We start from the raw sequence: 22,166 nt of genomic DNA, 5'->3' as shown, positions 1-22,166 counted from the left end.
CAGGGGGACAGGGGGGACAGGGGGACAGGGGGACATGGGGACAGCAGAAACAGGGGGATAAGGGGACAGGGGGGGACATGGGGGGACAGGGGGACATGGGGGGACGGGGCACAGGGACAGAGGGACAGAGGGAACAGGGGGACATGGGGACTGGGGGACAGAGGGGACAGGGGGGACAGTGGACAGGGGGAGATGGGGACAGGGGGACAGAGGGCCAGGGGGACAGGGAGGACATGGGGACATGGGGACAGGGGGACAGAGGGGACAGCAGGGATAGGGGGGACAGAGGGAACAGGGGGACAGGGGGGACAGGGCGACAGGGGGACAGAGGGAGATGGGGACACAGGGACAGGGGGGACAGAGGGACAGGGGGACAGAGGTGATGGGGACAGGGGGACAGGGGGACAGAGGGGACATAGGGACAGGGGGACATGGGGACAGAGGGGACAGAGGGGACAGGGGGACAGAGGTGATGGGGACAGGGGGACAGCAGGGACAGGGGGGACAGGGACAGGGGGGACAGGGGGACAGGGCGGACATGGGGACAGAGGGGACAGGGGGACATGGGGACAGGGACAGGGGGGACATGGGGGACAGGGGGAACAGGGACGTGGGGACATGGGGAGATGGGGACAGGGGGACAGGGGGGACAGGGATACAGGGACATGGGGACATGGGGACATAGGGGACAGAGGGGACAGGGGGACAGGGGGACAGGTGGGACAGGGCGACGGGGGGACAATGGGGACAGGGGACAGAGGGGACAGGGACAGGGGGACGGGGGGGACAGAGGGGACAGAGCGACAGAGGGACAGAGGGACAGAGGGGACAGGGGGGACAGTGGGCTTGAGAGGGACAGGAGCTTGGGGGCACGGGGACACCCTGGGGACACGGGGACACCCTGGGGACACGGGGACACCCTGGGGACCTGGGGACAGGCTGGGGACACCCAGGTGACAGTCAGGTGACAGTGCCACCCTGTCCCCGCAGTGGACGACGTGCAGGTCTCCTGTTACCGCATCCTGTGCAGCATCTACAGCCTGGGCACCGCCCGCGGGCCCCTCGTGGACAGGTGGGACCCCAAAAACCGGGGGGGGGACCCAAAACTGGGGGGATCCCAAAAACCGGGAGGGGGATCCCAAAAACCAGGGGGGGGATCCCAAAAACTGGGGGGACCGAAAAACTGGGGGGGACCCAAAAACCCAGGGGGGGACCCAAAAAACTGGGGGGGGGGATCCCAAAAACCGGGGGAGATCACAAAAGTGGGGGGGGGGACCCAAAATCTGGGGGGACCCAAAAACTGGGGGGGACCCAAAAACGGGAGGAACCCAAAAACTGGGGGGGGACCCCAAAAGTGGGAGGGACCCAAAAACCTTGCGGGGAAGCCCTGGGCGAGGGCCTGGCCCCCCTGGCTGTGACCATGGGGTGTCCCCTCAATGTCCCTTGATGTCCCCTGGTGTCCCCTCAATATCCCCTCAATGTCCCCTGGTGTCCCCTGGTGTCCCCTGGTGTCCCCTGATGTCCCCTGGTGTCCCCTGGTGTCCCCACAGGCAGCGCCCGGCCCTGGGGGAGTGCCTGGCCCGCCTGGGCATGGTCGTGGGATGTCCCCTCAATGTCCCCTGATGTCCCCTGATGTCCCCTGATGTCCCCTGATGTCCCCTGATGTCCCCTCAATGTCCCCACAGGCAGCGCCCGGCCCTGGGCGAGTGCCTGGCCCGCCTGGCCGCCGCCATGCCCGTGGCGTTCCTGGAGCCGCAGCTGAACCACCTGAACCCCAGCTCGGTGTACAGCACCAAGAGCGCCCGGGAGCGCGCCCGTGGGTGTCACCTGTGTCACCTGTGTCACCTGTGTGTGCCCTGTGTGTCACCTGTGTCACCTGTGTGTGCTCTGTGTGTCACCTGTGTGTGCCCTGTGTGTCACCTGAACCCCAGCTCGGTGTACAGCACCAAGAGCGCCCGGGAGCGCGCCCGTGGGTGTCACCTGTGTCACCTGTGTGTCACCTGTGTGTCACCTGTGTCACCTGTGTCACCTGTGTGTGCCCTGTGTCACCTGAACCCCAGCTCGGTGTACAGCACCAAGAGCGCCCGGGAGCGCGCCCGTGGGTGTCACCTGTGTCACCTGTGTGTCACCTGTGTCACCTGTGTGTGCTCTGTGTCACCTGTGTCACCTGTGTGTCACCTGTGTCACCTGTGTTACCTGTGTGTCATCTGTGTGTCCCTGGTGTCACACCTGTATCCCCTATGTCACACCTGTGTCCCTTGTCCCCAGTTCTGGGCCTGCCTTCCCCTGTGTCGAGGAGCTGTGCCCGGACCTGGGGCTGTCCCCTCTGTCCCCCCTGTGTCCCCTGTGTCACACCTGTGTCCCCGTGTCCCCCCTGTGTCACGCCTGTGTCACCTGTCTGTCCCCAGTTCTGGGCCTGCCCTCCCGCGTCGAGGAGCTGTGCCCAGACCTGACAGTGTCCCCTGTGTCACACCTGTGTCCCCTATGTCACCTGTGTGTCCCTTGTCCCCAGTTCTGGGCCTGCCCTCCCGCGTCGAGGAGCTGTGCCCGGACCTGGCAGTGTCCCCTGTGTCACACCTGTGTCACCTCTCTGTCCCCAGTGCTGGGCCTGCCCTCCCGCGTCGAGGAGCTGTGCCCGGACCTGGCAGTGTCCCCTGTGTCACACCTGTGTCACCTCTCTGTCCCCAGTTCTGGGCCTGCCCTCCCGCGTCGAGGAGCTGTGCCCGGACCTGGCAGTGTCCCCTGTGTCACACCTGTGTCCCCTCTCTGTCCCCAGTGCTGGGCCTGCCCTCCCGCGTCAAGGAGCTGTGCCCAGACCTGGCAGTGTCCCCTGTGTCACCTGTGTCCCCTCTCTGTCCCCAGTTCTGGGCCTGCCCTCCCGCGTCGAGGAGCTGTGCCCGGACCTGCCGTCCCTCGAGCGCCTCATGGGTGACATCGGGGGCCTGGCGGAGTCGGGCGCGCGCTACACGGAGATGCCGCACGTCATCGAGGTGACGCTGCCCATGCTGTGCCACTACCTGCCCCGCTGGTGGGAGCGCGGCCCCGACGCCGCCCCCCAGGGCCCCTGGGCCACCGAGGTGACGGGCCAGCACCTCAACGCGCTGCTGGGCCACATCCTGCGCATCGTGGTCAACAACCTGGGCATCGACGAGGCCTCCTGGATGAAGAGGCTGGCGGGTGAGCGGGGCTGGTGGCCACAGGATGGTTCTGGTGGCCTTGGGTGGGGTTTGGTGGTCACAGGATGGGTCTGGTGGCCCTGGGCGGGGTTTGGTGGTCACAGGATGGGTCTGGTGGCCCTGGGGGGGGGTTGGTGGTCTCAGGATGGTTCTGCTGGCCGTGGTGGGGTTTGGTGGTCACAGGATGGTTCTGGTGGCCCTGGGGGGGGGTTTGGTGGTCACAGGATTGGACAGGTGGCCCTGGGGGGGGTTTGGTGGTCACAGGATGGGGCAGGTGGCTCTGGGAGGGTTGGTGGTCACAGGATGGGTCTGGTAGCCCTGGGGCAGTTCAGTCAGTGGTCACAGGATGGTTCTGGTGGCCCTGGGGGTGGTTTGGTGGTCACAGGGTGGTTCTGGTGGCCCAGGGAGGTTCTGGTGGCCCAGGGTGATCCTGGTGGTCCCGTTGCCCACTCCCCATCCCCGTTGCCCCCAGTGTTTGCCCAGCCCATCGTCAGCAAGGCCCGGCCCGAGCTGGCCCAGGGTGGTCCCGCAGCTGTTCTGGTGGCCCCAGCGCTGTTTTGGTGGCCCAGGGAGGTTCTGGTGGCCCAGGTGGTCACAGGGATGTTTTGCTGGCCCAGGGTGATCCCACTCCCCAGTCCCATTGTCCACTCCCCAGTCCCGTTACCCACTCCCCATCCCCGTTGCCCACTCCCCGTCCCGTTGCCCGCAGTGTTTGCCCAGCCCATCGTCAGCAAGGCCCGGCCCGAGCTGGCCCAGGGTGGTCCCAGGGAGGTTCTGGTGGCCCCAGAGCTGTTGTGGTGGCCCAGGGTGATCCTGGTGGTCCCGTTGCCCACTCCCCATCCCCGTTGCCCGCAGTGTTCGCCCAGCCCATCGTCAGCAAGGCCCGGCCCGAGCTGGCCCAGGCTTGTTCTGGTGGCTCAGGTGGTCCCAGGGCTGTTTTGGTGGTCCCAGGGATGTTTTGGTGGCCCAGGGTGATCCTGGTCGTCGCATTGCCCACTCCCCGTCCCCGTTGCCCACAGTGTTTGCCCAGCCCATCGTCAGCAAGGCCCGGCCTGAGCTGACCCAGGGTGGTCCCAGGAAGGTTCTGGTAGCCCAGATGGTCCCAGGGATGTTGTGGTGGCCCAGGGTGATCCCGTTGCCCACTCCCCGGCCCCGTTGCCCACTCCCCAGTCCCGTTGCCCGCAGTGTTCACCCAGCCCATCGCCAGCAAGGCCCAATCCGAGCTGGGCCAGCGTGGTCCCAGGGCTGTTCTGGTGGCCCCAGAGCTGTTGTGGTGGCCCAGGGTGCTCCTGGTGGTCCCGTTGCCCACTCCCCATCCCCGTTGCCCGCAGTGTTTGCCCAGCCCATCGTCAGCAAGGCCCGGCCCGAGCTGCTGCGCTCGCACTTCATCCCCACGCTGGGGCGGCTGCGCAAGCGCGCGGGGAAGGTGGTGGCCGAGGAGGAGCAGCTGCGGCTCGAGGGCAAGGCCGAGGGCGAGGACGCCGAGCTGCTGATCCGCGACGAGTTCTCGGTGCTGTGCCGCGACCTGTACGCGCTGTACCCGCTGCTCATCCGCTACGTGGACAACAGCCGGTGAGACGGGGACACTGGGGACAGCAGGGACATTGGGGACATTGGGGACACTGGGGACACCAGGGATTGGGGACACCGGGGCTGTGCTGCGACCTGTACGCGCTGTACCCGCTGCTCATCCGCTACGTGGACAACAGCCGGTGAGACGGGGACACTGGGGACAGCAGGGACATTGGGGACATTGGGGACATCAGGGATTGGGGACACCGGTGCTGTACCGCGACCTGTATGCGCTGTACCCGCTGCTGATCCGCTACGTGGACAACAGCCGGTGAGACAGGGACATTGGGACATTGGGGACACTGGGGACATTGGGGACACTGGGGACAGCAGCGACTGGGGACACTGGGGCTGTGCCACGACCTGTACGCGCTGTACCCGCTGCTCATCCGCTACGTGGACAACAGCCGGTGAGACGGGGACACTGGGGACAGTGGGGACATTGGGGACATTGGGGACACTGGGGACAGCAGGGACTGGGGACATTGGGGCTGTGTCGCTACCTGTACGCGCTGTACCCGCTGCTGATCCGCTACGTGGACAACAGCCAGTGAGACGGGGACATTGGGGACATTGGGGACATTGGGGACATTGGGCACACTGGGGACATTGGGGACATTGGGGACACTGGGGACACTGGGGACAGCAGGGACATTGGGGACATTGGGGACATTGGGGACACTGGGGTTGTGCCGCGACCTGTACGCGCTGTACCCGCTGCTCATCCGCTACGTGGACAACAGCCGGTGAGACTGGGACAGCGGGGACATTGGGGACACCAGGGACATTGGGGACATTGGGGACATTGGGGACATTGGGGATTTGGGGACACCAGGGATTGGGGACACCGGGGCTGTACCCGACCTGTACGCGCTGTACCCGCTGCTCATTCGCTACGTGGACAACAGCCGGTGAGACGGGGACAGTGGGGACATTGGGGACATTGGGGACACCAGGGACATTGGGGACATTGGGAACATTGGGGATTGGGGACACCGGGGGGGACTGGGGACATCAGGGATTGGGGACAGCAGGGATTGGGGACATTGGGGATCGGGGAAATTGGGGATTTGGGACATTGGGGATTTGGGGACATCACCAAGGTGGCCTTGGGGACACCAGGGGGGCTTAGGGACAAAGTCACAGTGGCCACCGGCACCAAACCCTGGGGACTCATTAATGTTGGCCATGGGGACCCAGCCATGGTGGCCACAGGGACACAGTGGTGACCATGGGGACTCAGTGGTGGCCATGAGGACCCAGCCATGATGACCCTGGGGACCCAACCATGGTGGTCGTGGGGACTCATTAATGGTGGCCATGGGGACTCAGCCATGGTGGCCATGGGGACTCAGTGGTGGCCATGGGGACTCAACCATGGTGGCCACAAGGACTCAGTGGTGGCCATGGGGACTCAACCATGGTGGCCCTGGGGACTCATTAATGGTGGCCGTGGGGACCCAGCCGTGGTGGTCATGGGGACTCAGTGGTGACCATGGGGACCCAGTCATGGTGACCATGGGGACTCAGTGGTGGCCATGGGGACTCAGTGGTGGCCATGGGGACCCAGTCATGGTGACCATGGGGACTCAGTGGTGGCCATGGGGACTCAGTGGTGGCCATGGGGACCCAACCATGGTGACCATGGGGACTCAGTGGTGGCCATGGGGACCCAGCCATGGTGGCCATGGGGACTCATTAATGGTGGCCGTGGGGACCCAACCATGGTGGTCGTGGGGGTGGTGACCCAGTGGTGGCCATGGGGACTCAGTGGTGGCCACAGGGACTCAGTGGTGGCCATGGGGACCCAGCTGTGGTGGCCACAGGGGCTCAGTGGTGGCCATGGGGATCCAGTCATGGTGGCCATGTACGTGGTGACCCAGCGGTGTCCCCGGTGTCCCCCCAGGGCCAAGTGGCTGACGGAGCCCAACGAGGACGCCGAGGAGCTTTTCCGCATGGTGGGCGAGGTTTTCATCTACTGGTCCAAGTCCCACGTGAGTGGGGGTCCCAGGGGGGTCCCTGGGGGATTTTTGGGGGTCCCAGGGGGATTTTTGGGGGTCCCTCACCCCCTTTTCGTGTCCCCCCCCCAGAATTTCAAGCGTGAGGAGCAGAATTTCGTGGTGCAGAACGAGATCAACAACATGTCCTTCCTGACGGCCGACAGCAAGAGCAAGATGGCCAAGGTGGGGTTTGGGGGGTGGGGGGACCCCAAATTGTCACCACCACCCCCCCTGCCTGGCACCGCCTGTGACCCCAGAGCGCCCCAAACCCCCCGGGCTCTGTCCCAGACAACCCCAAAATCCATCCTGGGATCCCTAATTCATCCCAAAATCCATCCTGGGACCCCAAAATCCAACCTAGACCCCTAACTCACCCCAAACCCTCACCTGAGACCCCTAATTCACCCCAAAATCCAACCTGGGACCCCAAAATCCAACCTGGAACCCCTAATTCACCCCAAAATCCTCACCTGAGACCCCTAATTCACCCCAAACCCTCACCTGAGACCCCTAATTCACCCCAAATCTTCACCTGGGATCCCTAATTCACCCCCAAATCCAACCTGGACCCCTAATTCACCCCAAAATCCAACCTGGACCCCTAATTCACCCCAAAATTCATCCTGGAACCCCTAATTCACCCCAAAATCCTCACCTAGGACCCCTAATTCACCCCAAAATCCAACCTGGGACCCCTAACTCACCCCAAAATCCAACCTGAGACCCCTAATTCACCCCAAATCTTCACCTGGACCCCTAATTCACCCCAAAATCCATCCTGGGACCCCTAATTCACCCCAAAATCCACCTGAGCCCCCTAATTCACCCCAAATCTTCACCTGGAACCCGTAATTCACCCCAAAATCCAACCTGGACCCCTAATTCACCCCAAAATCCAACCTGGGACCCCAAAATCCAACCTGGACCCCTAATTCACCCCAAATCCTCACCTGAGACCCCAAATCCTCACCTGGGATCCCTAATTCACCCCAAAATCCAACCTGAGACCCCTAATTCATCCCAAAATCCAACCTGGGACCCCTAATTCACCCCAAATCCTCACCTAATTCACCCCAAAATCCAACCTGGGACCCCTAATTCACCCCAAATCCTCACCTGAGACCCCTAAATCATCCCAAAACCCAAACCTGGGACCCCAAATTCACCCCAAAATCCAAGTTGAGACCCTAAATTCCCCCCAAATCCAACCTGGGACCCCTAACTCACCCCAAAATCTTTACCTGGGATCCCTAACTCACCCCTAAAATCCCACCCCATGTCCCCAGCGATGTCCTCATGTCCCTAATGCTGTCCCCAGCGATGTCCCTCTGTCCCCAGCGGTGTCCCCAGCGCTGTCCCCGTGTCCCTAACGGTGTCCCCCTGTCCCTAACTCTGTCTCTTCTCTCCCCTCGGCTGCGGGTGCTGCTCCCAGTCTGGAGACGCGCAGGTTAGCGGGGAGGGGGCGGGGAGGGGGCGGGGACTGTCCCTGGGTCCCTGCGACAATGTCCCCATGTCCCTGTTCCTGTGACAATGTCCTTGCTGTCCCTGTGACCCTGTTCCTGTGACAATGTCCCTGTGTCCCCATGTCCCTGTCCCTGTTCCGGTGACAATGTCCCAGTGTCCCCATGTCCCTGTCCCTGTGTCCCTGTGTCCCCATGTCCCTGTGTCCCTGTCCCTGTGACAATGTCCCCATGTCCCTGTGTCCCTGTTCCTGTGACAATGTCCCCGTGTCCCCATGTCCCTGTCCCCAGGGCACCGGCTCGGAGCAGGAGCTGTCCCTGTCCCTGTGACAATGTCCCCATGTCCCTGTGTCCCTGTGACAATGTCCCTGCTGTCCCCGTGTCCCTGTCCCTGTGTCCCTGTTCCTGTGACAGTGTCCCAGTGTCCCCATGTCCCCCTGTCCCCAAGTCCCCAGGGCACTGGCTCAGAGCAAGAGCTGTCCCCGTGTCCCTGTGACAATGTTCCCGTGTCCCCAGGGTGCCGGCTCGGAGCAGGAGCTGTCCCTGTCCATGTGACCCTGTCCCTGCTGTCCCTGCTGTCCCTGTTCCTGTGACAATGTCCCTGCTGTCCCCGTGACCCTGTCCCGGTGTCCCTGACCCTGTGACCCTGTCCCTGTGTCCACATGTCCCTGTCCCCAGGGTGCCGGCTCGGAGCAGGAGCTGTCCCTGTGACAATGTCCCCATGTCCCTGTGATCCTGTGACAATGTCCCCACGTCCCAAGGGCACCAGCTTGGAGCAGGAGCTGTCCCTGCTGTCCCTGTGACCCTGTCCCCATGTCCCTGTCCCTGTCCCCAGGGCGCCGGCTCGGAGCAGGAGCTGTCCCCGTGTCCCTGTCCCTGTGTCCCTGTGACAATGTCCCCATGTCCCCAGGGTGCCGGCTCGGAGCAGGAGCGCTCCAAGAAGCGCCGCCGGGGCGATCGTTACTCGGTGCACACCTCGCTCATCGTGTCCCTGTGTCCCTGTCCCTGTGTCCCTGTGACCCTGTGACAATGTCCCCACGTCCCTGTGACTCTGTGACACTGTCCTCATGTCCCCAGGGTGCCGGCTCGGAGCAGGAGCGCTCCAAGAAGCGCCGCCGGGGCGATCGTTACTCGGTGCACACCTCGCTCATCGTGTCCCTGTGTCCCCGTGTCCCTGTGTCCCTGTCCCTGTGTCCCTGTGTCCCTGTGACACTGTCCCCATGTCCCCATGTCCCCAGGGTGCCGGCTCGGAGCAGGAGCGCTCCAAGAAGCGCCGCCGGGGCGATCGTTACTCCGTGCACACCTCGCTCATCGTGGCCACGCTGAAGAAGATGCTGCCCATCGGCCTCAACATGTGCTCGCCCGCCGACCAGGAGCTGATCGCGCTGGCCAAGGGCCGCTACGCCCTGGTGGGTGACCAGGACAGCCTGGGGTGTCCCCTGAGGTGTCCCCTGGGTGTCCCCTGAGGTGTCCCCTGTGTCCCCTGGGTGTCCCCTGAGGTGTCCCCTGTGTCCCCCCACTGCAGAAGGACACGGACGAGGAGGTTCGGGAGTTCCTGCACAACAACCTGCACCTGCAGGACAAGGTGAGCTGGCACCGCTGGCAGATGGCCCCAGTGGTGTCCCCAATGATGTCCCCAATGTCCCCAATGCTGTCCCCAGGTGGAGAACACGGGCAGTGCCCGCTGGCAGATGGCCCTGGTGCGCCAGGCCGGCCGGGACGAGGACCCTGCCAGCCCCGAGCAGGTCGTGCGCCGCGTGCAGGAGGTGTCGGCCGTGCTGTATCACCTGGAGCAGGTCTGGGGGGGGCTGGGGGGTCTGGGTGTGCCCAAGGGGGGGTCGGGGGTGCCCAGGTGACCCCCAGGTGTGCCCAGGTGTGCCCAGGTGAGGTTCAGGGGTGCCCAGGTGTGCCCAGGTGACCCCCAGGTGTCCCTACAGACAGAGCACCCCTACAAGTCCAAGAAGACCGTGTGGCACTTTGGGTGCTCTGGGGGTCTCAGGTGGGTTTGGGGGTGCCCAGGTGGGTTTGGGGGTGCCCAGGTGACCCCCAGGTGTGCCCAGGCGACCCCCAGGTGTGCCCAGGTGACCCCCAGGTGCCCCCACAGACCGAGCACCCCTACAAGTCCAAGAAGGCCGTGTGGCACTTTGGGGGCTCTGGGGCTCTCAGGTGAGGTTCAGGTGTGCCCAGGTGGGTTTGGGGGTGCCCAGGTGAGGTTCAGGTGTGCCCAGGTGTGCCCAGGTGTGCCCAGGTGTGCCCAGGTGACCCCCAGGTGTGCCCAGGTGACCCCCAGGTGCCCCCACAGACAGAACACCCCTACAAGTCCAAGAAGGTCGTGTGGCACTTTGGGTGCTCTGGGGGTCTCAGGTGGGTTTGGGGGTGCCCAGGTGTGCCCAGGTGAGTTTGGGGGTGCCCAGGTGGGGTTCAGGGGTGCCCAGGTGTGCCCAGGTGTGCCCAGGTGACCCCCAGGTGTCCCCACAGACAGAGCACCCCTACAAGTCCAAGAAGGCCGTGTGGCACAAGCTCCTGTCCAAGCAGCGGCGCCGCGCCGTCGTCGCCTGCTTCAGGATGACGCCGCTGTACAACCTGCCCAGGTGGGACTGGGGGCACTGGGGGGGACTGGGAGGGACTGGGAGGGACTGGGGGTGGACACAAGTGACCCCAGGTGAGCTCAGGTTAGCACAGGTGACCCCAGGTGACACACCTGTCCCCAGGCACCGGGCCTGTAACGTGTTCCTGGGTGAGCCCAGGTGAGCTCAGGTGACCTCAGGTGAGGTTCAAATGTGCTCAGGTGACCCCAGGTGACACCCCTGTCCCCAGGCACCGGGCCTGTAACATTCCTGGGTGAGTTCAGGTGATCTCAGGTGTGCCCAGGTGACCCCGGGTGACCCCAGGTGACCCCAGGTGACTCCAGGTGAGGTTCAGGTGACCCCAGGTGACCCCAGGTGACACCCCTGTCCCCAGGCACCGGGCCTGTAACGTTCCTGGGTGAGCTCAGGTGACCCCAGGTGATCTCAGGTGACCCCAGGTGACCCTAAGTGAGGTTCAGGTGACCCCAGGTGAGGTTCAGATGACCCCAGTGACCCCAGGTGACCCCAGGTGAGGTTCAGGTGTGCCCAGCTGACCCCAGTGACCCCAGGTGACACCCCTGTCCCCAGGCACCGGGCCTGTAACGTGTTCCTGGGTGAGCCCAGGTGAACCCAGGTGTGCTCAGGTGACCCCAGGTGACCCCAGGTGACCCCAACTGAGGTTCAGGTGACCCCAGGTGACCCCAGGTGTGCCCAGGTAACCCCAGGTGACCCCAGGTGACCCCAGGTGATCTCAGGTGACCCCAGGTGTGCTCAGGTGACCCCAGGTGACCCCAGATGAGCTCAGGTGAGGTTCAGGTGTGCTCAGGTGACCCCAGGTGACCCCAGTGACCCCAGGTGACACCCCTGTCCCCAGGCACCGGGCCTGTAACGTTCCTGGGTGAGCTCAGGTGAGCTCAGGTGTGCCCAGGTGAGGTTCAGATGACCCCAGGTGACCCCATTGACCCCAGGTGACCCCAGGTGACCCCAGTGACCCCAGGTGACCCACCTGTCCCCAGGCACCGGGCCTGTAACATTCCTGGGTGAGCTCAGGTGACCCCAGGTGACCCTAGGTGACCCTGGGTGACCCCAGGTGAGGTTCAGATGACCCCAGGTGTGCTCAGGTGACCCCAGGTGACCCCAGATGAGCTCAGGTGAGGTTCAGGTGTGCTCAGGTGACCCCAGCTGACCCCAGTGACCCCAGGTGACCCCGGGTGACACCCCTGTCCCCAGGCACCGGGCCTGTAACGTTCCCGGGTGAGCCCAGGTGAGCTCAGGTGTGCCCAGGTGTGCTCAGGTGACCCCAGGTGACCCCAGATGAGCTCAGGTGAGGTTCAGGTGTGCTCAGGTGACCCCAGGTGACCCCAGTGACCCCGGGTGACACCCCTGTCCCCAGGCACCGGGCCTGTAACATGTTCCTGGAGTCGTACCGGCTCTCGTGGCTGGGCCGGGAGCAGCCGCCCTTCGAGGACCGGATGATCGACGACCTGTCGGTGAGGGACAGGCTTGGGGACATTCCTGAGGGTTTGGGGACATCCTGGGGGGGTTGGGGACATCCCAATGATCGATGACCTGTCGGTGAGGGACGGGCTTGGGGACATTTCCAGGGGTTTGGGGACATCCCTGGGGTTTGGGGACATTCCTGGGGGTTTGGGGACATCCCTGGGGGTTGGGGACATCTCCAGGGGTTTGGGGACATTCCTGGGGGTTGGGGACATCCCTGGAGGGGTTTGGGGACATCCCTGGGGTTTGGGGACATTCCTGGGGTTTGGGGACATCCCTGGGGTTTGGGGACATTCCTGGGGCTTGGGGACACCCCTGTGGGTTTGGGGACATTCCTGGGGGTTTGGGGACATCTCCAGGGGGTTGGGGACATCTCCAGGGGGTTTGGGGACATCCCTGGGGCTTGGGGACATCTCTGGGGTTTGGAGACATCCCAATGATCGACGACCTGTCGGTGAGGGACGGGCTTGGGGACATCCCTGGGGTTTGGGGACACCTTGGGGGGGGTTGGGGACATCTCTGGGGGGTTTGGGGACATCCCTGAGGGTTTGGGGACATCCCAATGATCGACGACCTGTCGGTGAGGGACGGGCTTGGGGACATCCCTGGGGCTTGGGGACATCTCTGGGGGGTTTGGGGACATCCCTGGGGGGTTTGGGGACATCCCAATGATCGATGACCTGTCGGTGAGGGACGGACTTGGGGACATTTCCAGGGGGTTGGGGACATCCCTGGGGGGTTTGGGGACATCTCTGGGGTTTGGGGACATCCCCCAAGGGTTTGGGGACATCTCTGGGGTTTGGGGACATCTGCAGGGGGTTTGGGGACATCCCCGGGGGCTTGGGGACATCCCTGGGGGGTTTGGGGACATCTCCAGGGGTTTGGGGACATCTCTGGGGATTGGGGACATTCCTGGGGGTTTGGGGACATCCCTGGAGGGTTTGGGGACATCTCCAGGGGGTTTGGGGACATCCCCGGGGGCTTGGGGACATCCCTGGGGGTTTGGGGACATCCCTGGGGGTTTGGGGACATCCCTGGGGGGGTTTGGGGACACCCCTGGGGGGTTTGGGGACATCCTTGGGGGTTTGGGGACATCTTCAGGGGGTTTGGGGACATCCTTGGGGGTTTGGGGACATCTTCAGGGGGTTTGGGGACACCCCTGGGGGGTTTGGGGACATCCCAATGATTGATGACCTGTCGGTGAGGGACGGGCTTGGGGACATCCCTGGGGTTTGGGGACATCCCTGGGGTTTGGGGACACTCCTGGGGGGTTTGGGGACATCCCCCAAGGGTTTGGGGACATCCCTGGGGTTTTGGGACATCCCTGGGGTTTGGGGACATCTCTGGGGTTTGGGGACATATCCGGGGGGTTTGGGGACATCTCCAGGGGGTTTGGGGACATCCCAATGATCGACGACCTGTCGGTGAGGGACAGGGTTTGGGGACATCTCCAGGGGTTTGGGGACATCTCCAAGGGTTTGGGGACATCCCTGGGGGTTGGGGACATCTCCAGGGGGTTTGGGGACATCTCCAAGGGTTTGGGGACATCCCTGGGGGTTGGGGACATCTCCAGGGGGTTTGGGGACATCCCTGGGGGGTTTGGGGACATCCCTGGGGTTTGGGGACATCCCTGGGGGTTTGGGGACATCCCTGGGGGGGTTTGGGGACATCCCTGGGGTTTGGGGACATCCCCAGGGTTTGGGGACATCCCTGGGGGGTTTGGGGACATTCCTGGGGGGTTTGGGGACATCCCTGGGAGGTCTGGGGACACCCTCTGAGTTTGGGCACTCCCTGTCCCATTTTTTGGGTTTTTTGGGGTTTTTTTTTTTTGGTTTTTTTTGGTTTTTTGGGGACAGAAGTTGGGGTTTGGGGACACCCTGACCCATTTTTGGGGTTTTTTTTGGTTTTTTTTGTTTTTTGGGGTTTCTGGGGCCAGAAGTCGGGGCGGGAGGAGGAGGAGGAGGAGGAGGAGGCCGAGGCACGGCCGGACCCGCTGCACCAGCTGATCCTGCACTTCAGCCGCACCGCCCTGACCGAGCAGAGGTGACCCCAAAACACGGGGGGGACCCAAAAATCAGAGAGCCCAAAATCACAGAGAGTCCAAAAATCACACTGAGAGAGACCCCAAAATCACAGAGAGCCCAAAACACAACAGGGACCCCAAAATCACACTGGGACCCCAAAACAACAGGGGACCCCAAAAATCAGAGACCTCAAATCTCACTGGGACCCCAAACCCCGAGGGGACCCCAAAATCACAGAGATCCCAAATCACACTGGGACCCCAAAACACAACAGGGACCTCAAAAATCACACTGGAACCCCAAAAATCACACTGAGAGAGACCCCAAAACCCCAGGGGGACCCCAAAAATCAGAGACCCCAAATCCCACAGAGAGAGACCCCAAAAATCACAGAGACCCCAAAACACAACAGGGACCCCAAACCCCGGGGGGACCCCAAAATCACAGAGAGCCCAAAAATCCCACTGAGAGAGATCCCAAATCCCACTGAGAGAGACCCCGAAACCCCGAGGGGACCCCAAAAATCAGAGACCCCAAATCACACTGGGACCCCAAAATTACAGAGACCCCAAAACACAACAGGGACCCCAAAATCACAGAGAGCCCAAAAATCACACTGAGACCCCGAACCCCGGGGGGACTCCAAAACACAACAGGGACCCCAAATCAAAACAGGGACCCCAAAATTACAGAGACCCCAAAACACAACAGGGACCCGAAATCACAACAGGGATCCCAAAAATCAGAGACCCCAAAACACACAGAGACACCCAAAAACCCCAGGGGGACCCCAAAACAAAATAGGAACCCCAAATCACACTGGGACCCCAAAAATCACACTGAGAACCCAAAACACAACAGGGACCCCAGAACCCTGGGGGGGCCCCAAAATCACTGGGACCCCAAAAATCACACTGAGACCCCAAAAATCAGAGACCCCAAATCACAACAGAGACCCCAAATCCCACTGAGAGAAACCTCGAACCCCGGGGGGACCCCAAAAATCAGAGACCTCAAATCACACTGAGAGAGACCCCAAATCACACTGGGACCCCAAAAATCACAGAGATCCCAAAACACAACAAGGACCCCAAATCACAACAGGGACCCCAAAAATCAGAGACCCCAAAAATCACTCTGAGAGAGACCCCAAATCCCAGGGGGACCCCAAAAATCAGATCCCAAAAATCACTCTGAGAGAGACCCCAAATCACACTGAGACAGACCCCAAAAATCACACTGAGAACCCCAAAAATCCCACTGAGAGAGACCCCAAAACACACTGAGAGAGACCCCCAAATCACACTGGGACCCCAAATCACAACAGGGACCCCAAAAACCACACTGAGAGAGACCCCAAAAATCACACTGGGACCCCAAAATCCGGGGGGACCCCAAAAATCAGAGACCCCAAAAATCACAGAGATCCCAAAAATCACAGAGACCTCAAAACACAACAGAGACCCCAAAACTGGGAAGACACCTCAGGATGGGGGAGCCCCAATCCCCCAGGGGTTCCTGAGTCCCCTTTTTGGGGGTCTGGGACCCTTTCTGGGGGTTCCTGGGTCCATTTTTGGGGTACCCTGGTCCATTTTTGGGGGTCTGGATCCCCTTTGTGGGGTCTGGGTCCTTTTTTGGGGTTTCTGGGTCCCTTTTTGGGGTTCCTGGGTCCCTTTTTGGGGTTCCTGGGTCGTTTTGGGGGGGTTTGGGTCCCCTTTTTGGGGGGTCTGGGACCCTTTCTGGGGGTTCTGGGTTCCTTTTTGGGGTACCCTCGTCCCTTTTTGGGGGTCTGGGTCCCTTTTTGGGGTTCTTGGGTCCCTTTTTTGGGGTACCCTGCTCCATTTTTGGGGTGTCCAGGGTGCCCCCAGACCCCTCCCCAACCTGTGTCCCCCTCCCCAAAATCCCGCAGCCACCTGGAGCAGGATCACCTGTACATGGCCTACGCCGGGATCATGGCCAAGGTGGGCACCCCAAAATCGGGGGGGGACCCCAAAAACCGGGGGGGGACCCCAAAAACGGGGGGGGACCCCAAAAACGGGGGGGAACCCAAAAACGGGGAGGGAACCCAAAAACGGGGGGACCCCAAAAATGGGGGAGACCCCAAGAGTTGAGGGCTCAGGGATTGGGGGTCCCTGAGGGAATTTTGGGGGTGGAGGGGCCAAAATTGGGGTGGGGTCTCCAAAATTGGGGTGGGGTCTCCAAAATTGGGGTGGGGTCCCCAAAATTAGGGTGGGGTCCCCAAAATTGGGGTGGGATCCCCAAAATTGGGGTGGGATCCACAAAATTGGGGTGGGGTCCCCCAGGGATGTTTGAGGGGGAACAGAGATGGGGGGATTTTGAGGGGGGGTCCCCAAAGATTTGAGGTGGTCCCAGGGAATTTTGGGGTTCCCAGGGAATTTTGGGGACCCCCAGGTTGGTTTGGGGGGGGGGTTCCCCAATTTGAGGACCCCTCCCCAAATTCCCTTCCCCCAGAGCTGCCACATCGAGGAGGGGGAGGAGGAGGAGAAGGAGGAAGAGGAGAAGGAGGAGGAAGAAGCCGAGGATTCCTTTGAGGTTGGGGGGACCCTGAAACCCCCCAGTGACCCCCTGACCCCTGTGACCCCTCTGTGACCTCTGTGACCCCTCTGTGACCCCTGTGACCCCCCTGACCCCTCTGTGACCCCTCTGTGACCCCTGTGACCCCTCTGTGACCCCAATGACCCCCCCTGACCTCTCTGTGACCCCCAGGAGAAGGAGATGGAGAAGCAGAAGCTGCTGTGACCCTCTGACCCCTGTGACCCCCCCTGTGACCCCCTGACCTCTGTGACCCCTCAGTGACCCCCTGACCCCTCTGTGACCCCTGTGACCCCTCTGTGACCCCTGGTTTACCCCCAGGAGAAGGAGATGGAGAAGCAGAAGCTGCTGTCCCAGCAGGCCCGGCTGCACACGCGCGGGGCGGCCGAGATGGTGCTGCAGATGATCAGCGCCTGCAAGGGTGAGACCCCCGGGACCCCCCCCAAAATACCCTGAGAGACCCCCGGGCCTCCCCCAAATACCCTGAGAGACCCCCGGGACTCCCCCCAAAATACCCTGAGAGACCCCCGGGACCCCCCCCCAAAAACCCTGAGAGACCCCCGGGACCCCCCCAAAAACACCTGAGACCCCCGGGACCCCCTCAAAAACCCTGAGAGACCCCCGGGACCCCCCCAAAAACCCTGAGAGACCCCCAGAGCACCTGAGTGACCTCCTGAGTGACCCCTGAGTGACCCCCCGACCCCCAGAGCACCTGAGAGATCCCCGGGACTTCCCAAAAAACCCTGAGAGACCCCCGGGACCCCCCCCCAAAATACCCTGAGAGACCCCCGGGACCCCCCCAAAAACCCTGAGAGACCCCCGGGACCCCCCCCAAAATACCCTGAGAGACCCCCTGGGACCCCCAAAAAACCTAAGAGACCCCCAGAGACCCGTGAGAGACCCTCGAGAGATCCTGAGAGACCCCTGGGACACCCCTGAGTGACCCCTGAGTGACCCAAGACCCCCCTGAGTGACCCCTGAGTGACCCCGCTGTCCCCCCTCTGCTGTGACCCCTGAGTGACCCCTGAGTGACCCAAGACCCCCCGAGTGACCCCAATGTCCCCCTGAGTAACCCCTGAGTGACCCCTGAGTGACCTCCTGTCCCCGCTGTGACCCCTGAGTGACCCCTGAGTGACCATTGAGTGACCCCACTGTGACCCCGAGTGACCCCTGAGTGACCCAAGACCCCCCTGAGTGACCCCAATGTCCCCCTGAGTAACCCCTGAGTGACCCCTGAGTGACCATTGAGTGACCCTTGAGTGACCCCACTGTGACCCCGCTGTCCCCCTCTGCTTTGACCCCTGAGTGACCCCTGAGTGACCCCTGAGTAACCCCTGAGTGACCCCTGAGTGACCCCTGAGTAACCCCTGAGTGACCCCTGAGTGACCCCTGAGTGATCCCTGGGTGACCCCTGGGTGACCCCTGAGTGACCCCTGAGTGACCCCTGGGTGACCCCTGGGTGACCCCACTGTGACCCCTGCTGTCCCCTCTGTCCCCAGGCGAGAGGGGAGCCATGGTCTCCTCCACCCTCAAGTTGGGAATCTCCATCCTCAACGGGGGCAACGCGGACGTGCAGCAGGTCAGGGCCCCAGTGTGTCCCAGTATATCCCAGTGTGCCCCAGTGTCCTCCCAGTGTCCTCCCAGTGTCCTCCCAGTGTCCTCCCAGTATCCCCCAGTATCCCCTAGTATCCCCCAGTGTCCTCCCAGTATCCCCCCAGTGTGCCCCAGTGTCCTCCCAGTGTGTCCCAGTGTGCCCCAGTGTCCTCCCAGTATATCCCAGTGTGCCCCAGTGTCCCCCCAGTGTGTCCCAGTGTGTCCCAGTGTCACCCAGTGTGTCCCAGTGTCCCCCCAGTGTGCCCCCAGTATCCCCAGTATCCCCCCAGTGTGTCCCAGTGTCCTCCCAGTGTCCCCAGTGTGTCCCAGTGTCCCCCAGTGTGTCCCAGTGTCACCCAGTGTGTCCCAGTGTCACCCAGTATCCCCCAGTGTCCTCCAGTATCCCCCAGTATCCTCCCAGTGTCCCCCATTGTCCTCCCAGTGTCCCCCAGTATCCCCAGTGTCCTCCCAGTGTCCCCCCAGTATCCTCCCAGTGTCCCCCCAGTATCCCCGTGTCCCCCAGTGTCCTCCCAGTATCCCCCAGTGTCCTCCCAGTATCCCCCAGTCCCCCCCAGTCCCTCCCAGTCCCCCCCAGTCCCTCCCAGTCCCTCCCAGTCCCTCCCAGTCCCCCCAGTGTCCTCCCAGTGTCCCCTCAGTGTGCCCCCAGTATCCTCCCAGTGTCCCCAGTATCCCCCAGTATCCCCCAGTGTCCCCCAGTGTCCCCCCAGTGCCCCCCAGTTTCCCCCCAGTGCCCCCCCAGTTTCCCCCCAGTCCCTCCCAGTCCCTCCCAGTCCCTCCCCAGTCCCCCCCAGTCCCCTCCACTCCCCCCCAGTCCCTCCCAGTATCCCCCACTCCCTCCCAATTCCCTCCCAGTCCCCCCCCCCAGTGTCCCTCCCAGTCCCTCCCACTCCCCCCCTGTCCCCCAGTCCATCCCAGTCCCTCCCAGTCCATCCCAGTTTATTCCCAGTCCCCCCCCAGTCCCCCCCCAGTCCCTCCCCAGTCCCCCCCACTCCCCCTCAGTCCCCCCTAGCTCCCTCCCAGTCCCCCCCAGTCCCTCCCAGTTCCCCCAGTATCCCCAGTTTCCCCACAGAAAATGCTCGAGTACCTCAAGTCCAAGCGCGAGGTCGGATTCTTCCAGAGCGTGCAGGCGCTGATGCAAACCTGCAGGTGAGGGGGGGGCGGGATTTGGGGGGGAATTGGGGGGCACTGAGGGGTCTGGGGTCCCCCCTGAGGGATTTGGGGTCACCCCCTGTGGGAATTTGGGGTCCTCCAGTGGGAATTGGGGTCCCCTGAGGGGTCTGGGATCCCCCCCCGAGGATTTTGGGATCCCTCTGAGGGGTCTGGGGTCCCTGTGCCCCCACTGGGTTCCCCCCCGAGTGGTTTTGGGGTCCCCTGAGGGGTTTGGGGTGCCCTGAGGGGTCTGGGGTCCTCCCCCGTGAGGGTTTTGGGGTCACCCCGTGAGGATTTTTGGGTCCCTGTGCCACCATTGGGGTTCCCTATGAGGGTTTGGGGTCCGCCCTGAAGATTTTGGGGTCCCCCTGAGGGGTTTGGGATCCCCCCAGAGGGTTTTGGGGTCCCCCCCGAGGGGTTTTGGGGTCCCCCAGTGGGAATTGGAGCCCCCTGAGGGGTTTGGGGTCCCCCCTGAAGGTTTTGGGGTCCCCCCCTGACAATTTTGGGGTCTCCCTGGAGGATTTTAGGATCCCCCAATGGGAATTGGGGCCACCCTGTGAGGATTTTGGGGTCCCTGTGCCACCATTGGGGTTCCCATTGAAGATTTTGGGGTCCCCATTGATGATTTTGGGGTCCCCATTGATGATTTTGGGTCCCCATTGATGATTTGGGGTCCCCATTGATATTTTGGGGTCCCCATTGATGATTTTGAGGTCCCCATTGATTATTTTGAATCCCCTGATATTTTGGGGTCCCCCCTGATGTTTTGGGGTCCCCATTGATGATTTTGGGATCCCCATTGATGATTTGGGTTCCCCATTGCTGATTTTGGGGTCCCCATTGATGATTTGGGGTCCCCATTGATGTTTTGGGGTCCCCATTGATGATTTGGGTTCCCCATTGATGTTTTGGGGTCCCCCTGATGTTTTGGGTTCCCCCCTGAGGGGTTTTGGGGTCCCCATTGATGATTTTGGGGTCCCCAATGATGATTTTGGGTCCCCATTGATGTTTTGGTGTCCCCCCTGATGTTTTGGGTTCCCCATTGATGTTTTGGGGTCCCCATTGATGATTTTGGGGTCCCCATTGATGATTTTGGGGTCCCCATTGATGTTTTAGGGTCCCCATTGATGATTTTGGGGTCCCCTTTCCCCTCCCGCAGCGTGCTGGACCTGAACGCGTTCGAGCGGCAGAACAAGGCCGAGGGGCTGGGCATGGTCACCGAGGAGGGGACCAGTGAGTCTGGGGGACCCCAAAACATCAGGGGGACCCCAAAAGGGACTGGGGGACCCCAAAAGGGGCTGGGGGAGGAGGGAGGGGCTCGTTCTGCACCCCAAAACTGTCCCAGAGCCCTGCTGAGGAGGTGGCTGCTGGGCCTGAGCGCCCCCAAAGTTGATGTCCCCAAAACTCAAATCCTGAACCTAATGCCCCCCAAAAACCCCAAATCCTGATCCTAATGCACCCCAAATCCTGCCCCTAATGCACCCCAAAAGTTAATGATTCCCCACCCCTAATGCACCCCAAACTTTGCCCTTAATGCACCCCAAATCCTGCCCCTAATGCACCCCAAAACCTCAAATCCTGCCCTAATGCCCCCCAAAACCCCAAATCCTGCCCTAATGCACCCCAAAATCCCAAATCCTGAACCTAATGCCCCCCAAATCCTGCCCTAATGCACCCCAAAAACCCAAATCCTGAACCTAATGCATCCCAAACTCTGCCCCTAATGCACCCCAAATCCTGAACCTAATGCACCCCAAAACCCCAAATCCTGCCCCTAATGCCCCCCAAAATCCCAAATCCTGAACCTAATGCACCCCAAATCCTGCCCTAATGCACCCCAAAAACCCCAAATCCTACCCTAATGCACCCCAAAAGTTAATGATCCCCCCACCCCTAATGCACCCCAAACTCTGCCCTAATGCCCCCCAAAATCCCAAATCCTGCCCTAATGCCCCCCAAACTCTGCCCCTAATGCACTCCAAACCCCAAATCCTGCCCTAATGCACCCCAAATCCTGCCCTAATGCACCCCAAAAGTTAATGATCCTGCACCCCTAATGCCCCCCAAACTCTGCCCCTAATGCCCCCCAACCCTAAATCCTGCCCTAATGCACCCCAAACTCTGCCCCTAATGCACTCCAAACCCCAAATACTGCCCCTAATGCCCTTCCCAAAATTTTGCTCCCCTCCCCATAATACCCACCTCTGTTTGTTGTGCCCCCCCCAAATCCTAAATCCCCCAAACCCTAAATCTCTCCTGGACTCCCAGTTCCCCTCCTGGACCCCCAAATCCCCCAAACCCCAAATCCCCTAACCCCCCCAAACCCCAAACCCCGCTCACTGTCTCTTCTCTCCCCCCGGCTCCGCTGGCAGTCATCAGCCGGGAGAACGGTAAATATGGGGAGACTATAGGGGTTATAGGGTCAGCTCTGGGGTCAGCTTTGGGGTCAGCTCTGGGGTCTGGGGGGGCCATAGGGGCTGTAGGGTCAGCTCTGGGGTCTGGGGGGGCTATAGGGGCTGTAGGGTCAGCTCTGGGGTCTGGGGGGGCTATA

General features: G+C 62.1%; 1 protein-coding gene across 1 annotated transcript in view; it reads left to right on the top strand.

Annotated features, from left to right (window-relative positions):
* LOC117011555 (ryanodine receptor 1-like) overlaps positions 1–22,005 on the top strand; it is a gene marked incomplete at its 3' end in the record, with an annotated part of 126,799 nt that extends 104,794 nt beyond the window's left edge. Inside the window, 20 exon segments of the mRNA XM_033086980.1 lie at positions 991–1,072; positions 1,686–1,816; positions 2,863–3,177; positions 4,508–4,748; positions 6,655–6,742; positions 6,839–6,931; positions 8,181–8,195; positions 9,447–9,617; positions 9,734–9,793; positions 9,870–10,004; positions 10,687–10,799; positions 12,169–12,265; positions 14,212–14,318; positions 16,209–16,260; positions 16,772–16,852; positions 17,174–17,273; positions 18,352–18,431; positions 19,536–19,612; positions 20,775–20,848; positions 21,988–22,005. Coding sequence (XP_032942871.1) covers positions 991–1,072; positions 1,686–1,816; positions 2,863–3,177; positions 4,508–4,748; positions 6,655–6,742; positions 6,839–6,931; positions 8,181–8,195; positions 9,447–9,617; positions 9,734–9,793; positions 9,870–10,004; positions 10,687–10,799; positions 12,169–12,265; positions 14,212–14,318; positions 16,209–16,260; positions 16,772–16,852; positions 17,174–17,273; positions 18,352–18,431; positions 19,536–19,612; positions 20,775–20,848; positions 21,988–22,005 — 2,130 coding nt within the window.
* Positions 22,006–22,166: the final 161 nt, after the last annotated feature.

The sequence above is a fragment of the Catharus ustulatus genome, unplaced genomic scaffold (genome assembly GCF_009819885.2).
Source record: "Catharus ustulatus isolate bCatUst1 unplaced genomic scaffold, bCatUst1.pri.v2 scaffold_89_arrow_ctg1, whole genome shotgun sequence".
In the NCBI taxonomy this organism is placed as follows: Eukaryota; Metazoa; Chordata; class Aves; order Passeriformes; family Turdidae; genus Catharus; species Catharus ustulatus.
Note: the sequence above shows the minus strand (reverse complement) of the source record. Positions and strands in the feature narration are given on the sequence as shown.